The 7,374-nt window shown below is 39.7% G+C and overlaps 1 protein-coding gene across 3 annotated transcripts in view; it reads left to right on the top strand.

Moving 5' to 3' along the window:
* The first annotated feature begins 2,991 nt into the window (after positions 1–2,991).
* Positions 2,992–7,374, top strand: part of TMEM39A (transmembrane protein 39A) — a 29,369-nt gene continuing 24,986 nt past the window's right edge. For 2 of the 3 annotated variants that reach the window (XM_008708213.2, XM_008708211.2), the window contains exons 1-2: positions 2,992–3,304; positions 4,616–4,802. In XM_008708213.2, coding sequence (XP_008706435.1) covers positions 4,690–4,802 — 113 coding nt within the window. In that variant the 5' untranslated portion in view covers positions 2,992–3,304; positions 4,616–4,689. The remainder of the gene's footprint in view (positions 3,305–4,615; positions 4,803–7,374) is intronic. The other variant, XM_008708212.2, reaches the window with a different exon arrangement.

The raw sequence follows: 7,374 nt of genomic DNA, 5'->3' as shown, positions 1-7,374 counted from the left end.
GAAAACTGAAGATCAGAAGAGGGTGTTTTTTGCCCACAGTTAGTGGTACAACGTAGGCTAGAAGTTGTTTGCACTACGTCAAACTGCTTCTTATTAAATAGTATAGATTTGTTGAGTGCCTGAATATATACAGCATTGTTAGGACCCAAAAGATGAAAAGTAATAAAGCACACATTTCTTTGTAATAGGATTTTATAACAATTGAGGTGAATTAGACATGGGAAAAATCTGTGGGTAACCTTATACTGGACAGTATAGGTTTATAGCTATACATAGGTATATATAGTAATCATACAAGTATTTACTCATTGTCTAAAATGTGCAAGATAACATCCTAGGCTTTGTGGAAATATATATGAAGGTATGAGATGAGATCTTTGTCCTTGAGTTTAGAACTAGCGGGAAGACAAATATACTTCTTCAGAGATTATTTACAACATAAGGCAATATGAAATTGCTATTGGTTTCAGTGGAAAGATCAAGATGAGACGGAAATTTGGAAAAGGGGGAGGAAGGGGTCTATTGAAATGAAAATGAAATATTGCAGTTAAGGAATATTGTGCAGGAGACACTAAAAACTGGGAAACCGTAATTTGCAGAAGGGGGTAGAGCACAGATTGATGGTACTAGAGGTTTAGGATGTACACTGAGGAATGGTGAAAGATAAAGTAATGTTGATTAGTTAGGAATGGGTCGTATCACTCACTTTGGGTGAGTAGGCAAGAAGAAAAAATGGATCTTCAACACTATATTATACAAGGCTTCTTCAGGAATCCAAATGAAAACTTGAAATTCATTTCTTCCACTTCCGGAAGGTGTGTGGTACTTCAAAATGGATAGTTCATCAAAAGCAGGTAACTAAAACAGTGTGTTACATAGATGAACACCGCGGTAACCTTGGCTTCAAAGTTAGTCTAAAATGAATATAGCGGAGAATAATTTTTAAAACTTTAGTAAAGGGGTTTTTATTTTCTGTAACTCAAGTTTTCTATAATCAGAAGAAAATGGAAATCACCTTGTGTTATGTCTTTGAAATGAAAATGAATCAGTATTTTCTGCAACTTTACAATGTTTATCTATGTGGAAGAACATCAAGAGATCGGGAGGTAAGTGGGCCCTGTACACAGGGGGAGTGAGCTGCATGTGAACCCCAACAATAATTGTTTCATTTCCTTAACAGATGAGGTGGTTTAGTCCAGTGGCTCCCATAAATGCCAGAATCCTGGAGCTATGAAAAATCACAGATTTCTGGGTCCTATGCCAGCCACTAATTTAAAATGTAAACAGTCTGGTTTAAAAGATCCTCCATGTTTAAGCTCTTCCTGTGTCTTCAGATTCATTTCATGTCACATTTTCCTTTGCTCACCATGATCTAGCTATATAGCTTTGTGTTGTTTCTCAAACATAACAAGCTCTTGCACACCATAGAATCTCTGCATAAGTTTTGTTTTCTATCTTGACTGCTTTTCCCTCCCATCTTTGCCTCTCTGGTTCCTTCCCAACATTCAAGTTTCTGCTGAAATACCATTCCCTCAAACATATATCCCTTCAAAAAAGAAGCTCCCTTATTTTCTACCTTAGCCCGTTTGTCTCCATAATACTTATAATGTATAATTATTTTATTTATTGAATGCTCCCCATTAGAATATAAGCTCCAGGAGGTCAGGGGCATATCTGTCTTGTGATACACAGTAGGCACTAAATAAATAATTGCTGAATGAATGAAGGATGCTGGTGAGCCAACAGAAAAGTGGCAAAGGAGTTTCCATGTAGCAAGCTAGGAAGTAGTTAGAGCAAATACGAAAATAAATGTACAAAATTGTGGAAATATGTAATGATCCCTGTTGGGTTTTATATATTCATGAATGAAAGTTCTGTAGTACATTAGGGCACAAAGAATATGTGGAATATTACTAACTTTAGTAGTTTTGATATTGGTCATTCTGCTCCAAATTCTGGCTCTGCCACTTATTAGCTGGGTTATTTTCAACAAGCTATTTAACTTCTCTTAAAACTTGTTTCCTCTGTAAAATAGAAACAATGATAGTATCAAAAAAGATATGATTTAAATGAAATATGTGAAGGTACTAGTCTAGTGTCAGACACAGCAATAACTCTCAAAGGTTAATGAATCTATAACTGTGTGATACTACATAGAAAAGGCTTTCTCTTAAGGTGCTTAAAATCTCTGGAGCCAGAGATCTCAAACACATGCTCTTCTTAACACTTTTACTCTTCTTCTAATACTAAACTATTGGCAGTTTCTGAATTCATCATGCTGTTTCCCACCATTTTACCTTTTTATCTGCCACTTCCTTTACTAAAAAGCCTTTCTCCCACGAACAGCCTAATCATTCTTGGCATCTTGACTTTAAACCCCAAGCTTACAAGTTTTTCTTGGTATTGTCACCACCACCACCACCCCACAGAATTTATTACACTGAGTAAATTACAATGAATTGCATGCTAACCTCTGGACCTTGGACATACTTTTGTTGCATTTACTATGTTGTAATTACTGTGTTTTCCTGGTGTCCCATCTCTTTCACTAGACTGAGCAAACTGTGGTATTCACTTGTTCAACTTAAGCATCCATCCAGTCTTTTACTTTACATACAATAAGCGCCACGACTGGATGGATGCTGAATCATGACACCCCAACTTGAACTCCTTTACCTGGCAGTGACGTGACCTTAGGCGACGTCTCCCAACCTCCCCTATCTGTAAAATTGGGGCGATAATTTGTACGTGGTTGTTAAGGGAAGTCCATGAGATAGCAAAGAACCCCTACCATGGTGCCAGCGCGTCGTAGACGGCCAGGGAGGAAATACGTTGGCTAGCGAGGGCGGGGAAGGCGGGACCATGAGCCAACAGAGAAGGCAAATCCTACTGCGCAGGTGCATGCGGAGGGGGTAGGGTGCCCGGTCCCCAGACCGAGTGTGTAGTTCCGGACGCCAGCTCGCAGAGCGGCTCGCAGTCGCGGAATTGACGTCATCTCCCTGCGCTGCCACGTCTGCTCAGCTCCGCGGTAATGGAGGCTGGGGATGAGTGCTGACCCGGCCGGGCTCTGCCTTTAACTTTAGCTCTGGCTCTGACTCTGGTACTGACCTGGGGCTGGGGCGGGGTCTGGCAGCCCGAAGCCTGGACACCTTTACTCGACTTTCCCGGCAGGCACGGCCTGCGGACAGCCAGCTGGTTTGGAGCGCTTCAACGCAGGGAGGGAATTCTCTTGCCTGGGGTCCAGCCTGTAAAGCCGCCGCCTTCTGCTAGGGATCCCGCCCCACCGGCTGGGCCTCCCCCATGCGTGAGTATTATCGAACCTCCTCCGCGTTGTGTGATTGTCCCGGCCTGCTTCAGCTCTCTGGGTTGCGCCGCAGGAACCGCTTTGTCGTTTGTCCGCTGGTAGGGGCCAGCCTGTTGAAGTTTGTGGTCTCTTGTCGTCCGCCTTCCCCCACCTCATCCTCTCGCCTCTTCTGTCCCAGTTTTTTGCTCCACACTTTTGTTTCCCTCGTTAATTGAGCAAGAACCAGCAGGCCTAAGTTCAACGGTTTGAATGTTTTGTCTCACCTGGGGTTTAGGAACAGGGAACATCGGATCAGTCTTTAGTAACATTTGAAAACCAGGGTTTTTCCAGGATGCCATTTTTCAGTCTTTAAGTTGTATTATTTAGGAAGCAGGAGTACATATTGGCGGGCCCTCCTTTAGGCGAGGGTCTTCATCTGTTACTTGTCTTTTAATCCTGCAGTTTCAGTGATTTCTGAATGATTTTATATCAGTTTTTCTGTAGCGGGCATCCATTGTAGCTCTCCTTGATATTTTTCCTCTAACATATGGAGTTATCACTTGGATAGTTTTACTTTTAAAAGAGTTAAAGGAACTGGTGTATGGTGTACTTCATCCATCTTGTCAGTCGTCAACAACCTCTGTAGGACAAGGAACACTTTTGAAGAAACAAACTCAGAGGTTAAATGCCTGTTGCATTGGGGGCGCCTGGGTGGCTCAGTCGTTAAGCGTCTGCCTTCGGCTCAGGGCGTGATCCCGGCGTATGGTATCGAGCCCCACATCAGGCTCCTCTGCTGGGAGCCTGCTTCTTCCTCTCCCACTCCCCCTGCTTGTGTTCCCTCTCTCGCTGGCTGTCTCTCTCTCTCTCAAATAAACAAAATCTTAAAAAAAAAAATACCTGTTACAGTCAGATAACATGGCACATCTGATCTCAGAACGCAGGTCCCTTGATAACAAAACCTAACATTTTGGACAGTGCTGATTCTCCTGGTTTACTGTGAAATATTACATATGAGTTGGAAATGCATATGTTAGGCATTTCTTGTTAACCTCTACCTGATTGTAATATCATTCATATGACACAAGTCCACTGACAAAAGACGCAAATTGTGACTTACCTAACGCTGAACAAAGCTTAGATCAGAACTTAGGCTTCTGACCAATTACAGTCTGAATAGTCCTTTCATTAGAATAAAGTAGGTGATAGACACTGGGAGAACATATGTTTGAAAATCTGGTTTTACGAGGCCTACTCATTCAGTTTTTCTGTTTTGTTACATTGCCTAGTTTAAAAATAGTAAACTCTTATTTAAATGTCTTTTCTTTTGTTCAGAGTTGAAACAGGTTGACAGCCATTAACCTGGGTTGCAACTACAGGTAGCACTGGAAGCAGACTGGTTCCCGGACATGCCCGGTGGAAGGAGGGGCCCTAGTCGGCAGCAGCTAAGCCGTTCAGCTTTACCGTCTTTACAGACTTTGGTTGGTGGGGGCTGTGGCAATGGAACAGGCCTGAGAAACAGGTAAAGGAGTAAGACTATGCATAGTTTGTAATATCCTATGATCAGTATGACTAACATAGCAGTCATCATGCTATTCAGATACTTGCTTATCAAGGTTATTTCTTGACAATGAAGTGGGAACCCTGTCCTTGAAGATTGAAAGCTCAGTATTTCAGAATACTTTTGAGTGGAAAGTTGTGATATGGGGTCCACAAAGTGAAAGCAGTCCAATTCTAACTTATGGGCTGATAATCCAAATTCTAGTCATCACTTTTTTAGCTATTAAAAGAAGGGAGAAGTGAATTAAAGTACAAGAGAAATGTTGTGGTTTAACTACTTACTCGTGTTCTTTCTTTGGAACGGGGGAGGACAAATTAAAACTGACAGTTAACATGAAATTCTAAAATTAGAAGTCATATTCTATCAAGGGTCTTAAAAATAATTTTGTTCAAAAATTGTTTGAAATGCTGTCAGTTGTAACCCAAACATTATAAGACTTGTATATGAAAATAAAGAATTTATTTATTTATATATAAACAAATTTATCTTTGTTCCTAATTTTAAGAAGTTAGGATGAATTATTTCTAATCTCATCCAGAATAACTCACTTCATGAGGAGTTTCAGTCATGTAGCAGTGGAAAGAGATGACTTTTACTTTATATTACGTGTTTGATCAAGATAATTTTTGTCACCTAGTTTCTGCTTCCTTTCTGAATAGAGTTTTCTCTTGCTTGGATTCTAGTTTTCAGTACTACTAGCAATCAGTACAACTGTTGCCTTTTTAGGCCCTCCTGATGTTATTTGTGCTCTTCTCTCTTCCTGGCCTGCCCTCTTTCTTTCTTTCTGACTTTCCAACCCAAGTTCTACTCAATCCTTAAAATCAGTTCTGATCTTGTTGTTTCAGTGGGACTCTCCCTAAAATTCCTGTTCGAAGGGGTTTTTCTAGTCTCTGATTCTCATTATACTAATTTTTTCAATGCAAATTTTATATTTATGTATATACACAGAGCACTTATAATTTATTCTAGAGTATTATTTTTTTACTCTGCTGGTTTTTGGATTTCCTCATGTTAAAAACAGTGATACTATCTGTTTCATAGCAGGATGTTGAAAATAAATGAAATGGTAAATTGCAGTAACTTTTTACAAGTTTTAATTTTCCAAATTTTACAATAACACTTATTATTACTTTATATTTTTAAAAATAAGAGAATATGTGAAAATGCTTTTGAAGAAAGGTACTATATAACATAGATTTTGAGGTAGAGGATGTTTGGTATTTGAGTACATGCCTTAATTTTACTAATATATACTATCGATTTAGTGATTTAGTTCTTTTAAATTGCATTAGGAGATTGTAGCTATGCCTTGCTAGGATTGTAGCTAGCTAAAAAATTCTAACTCTGTCTCTGTATTAACTCCAGCAGTTGTTTGTTCATTTTCTTCTCCTTCGGCTTTGTGGATTCCCCTAGATAATTATGTTCTCAGACTGTCCCATGGAATCCCTCCTCAGTGTTTCAGGAACTGCTGTTGGGGGGCTTCAAAGGGAGGAGGAGTTAGGCAGGCCTAGTAGTCCAGGCTTCAGGTTTCCCAGTCCTCTCTGATTAAGACTAATGCCTTCTCTGTGTGTTCAGATATCAGGATATCATGTAAAATGTCCTTTGGGGGAGGGAAAATGAAGTGTTCTGCTAGTAAAAAAAGAATTGAAAATCACATTTCTAGATGCTTCTCCCTTGGCCTGGTGAACATAGGAATCAAACATGGACCAAAATCTTCCTTCAGGTTTGCAAATAGAATACTGGGAAGAACTAGGAACATTTGGAAATGCTTCACCAAAACCTTGGTAAAACCTTGGATGCTGAGTCTCTAATGAGGCTTTCTGGTAGATAGCATTTCACGTGTGTTGTCACAGGTAGTTGCTGATTTAAGTGGGTCCTGTGTGACTCCACTGAAAAGGACTCTTGGAAGTTTGCACCTGGTTTCCTCCAAACTTTGCCCCATGTACCTATTCCCTCTGCTGAATGTTGATTTGTATCCTTTTGCTGTAATGAACAGAACTGTATGCCAAGTCCTGTGAATCTTCCTAGTGAACCTTCAAGCCTGGGCATGATCTTGGGGTCCTGTAGCACAGTTTGAAAGAGAATATTCTACGATAACATTGAAAAGAATTGTTTAAAGAGGGTCTGTTTCAACTCTTGTATTATAGGTGAAGAAACTGAGGCTCAAGGATATAAAGTTACTTCCTCAAAGACTACTTTCACAAAGTCTAATCTTTAAAGTTACTTTCTACGAAGACTGTAGATAGTCCTGGTCCAGTCCTAGATAGACCGGGATTATCCCACATTGTATCTCAAATGTATTTGTGCCATTTTGCTTTTTTTGCATCTATTTTTATATCCTATTAGAGAAATACTTTTATTTTTCCTAAGTAGTACCTGTAACTAATTTTCTGAGATGTGTAGACCAAGTCTGTTTATTTTAGCTGTCTATTTTTTTGGTTTTAAGAACTTTGATCTTATCTCCTATTAAGCTTTCACATTAAAATAAAATGTTCCTCTTTCCCTCAGATGCTCTGCATCATTTTATTTGATC

The sequence above is a fragment of the Ursus maritimus genome, unplaced genomic scaffold (genome assembly GCF_017311325.1).
Source record: "Ursus maritimus isolate PB19 unplaced genomic scaffold, ASM1731132v1 scaffold_4, whole genome shotgun sequence".
Lineage (NCBI taxonomy): Eukaryota > Metazoa > Chordata > Mammalia > Carnivora > Ursidae > Ursus > Ursus maritimus.
This window is presented reverse-complemented; position numbering and strand designations above follow the sequence as displayed.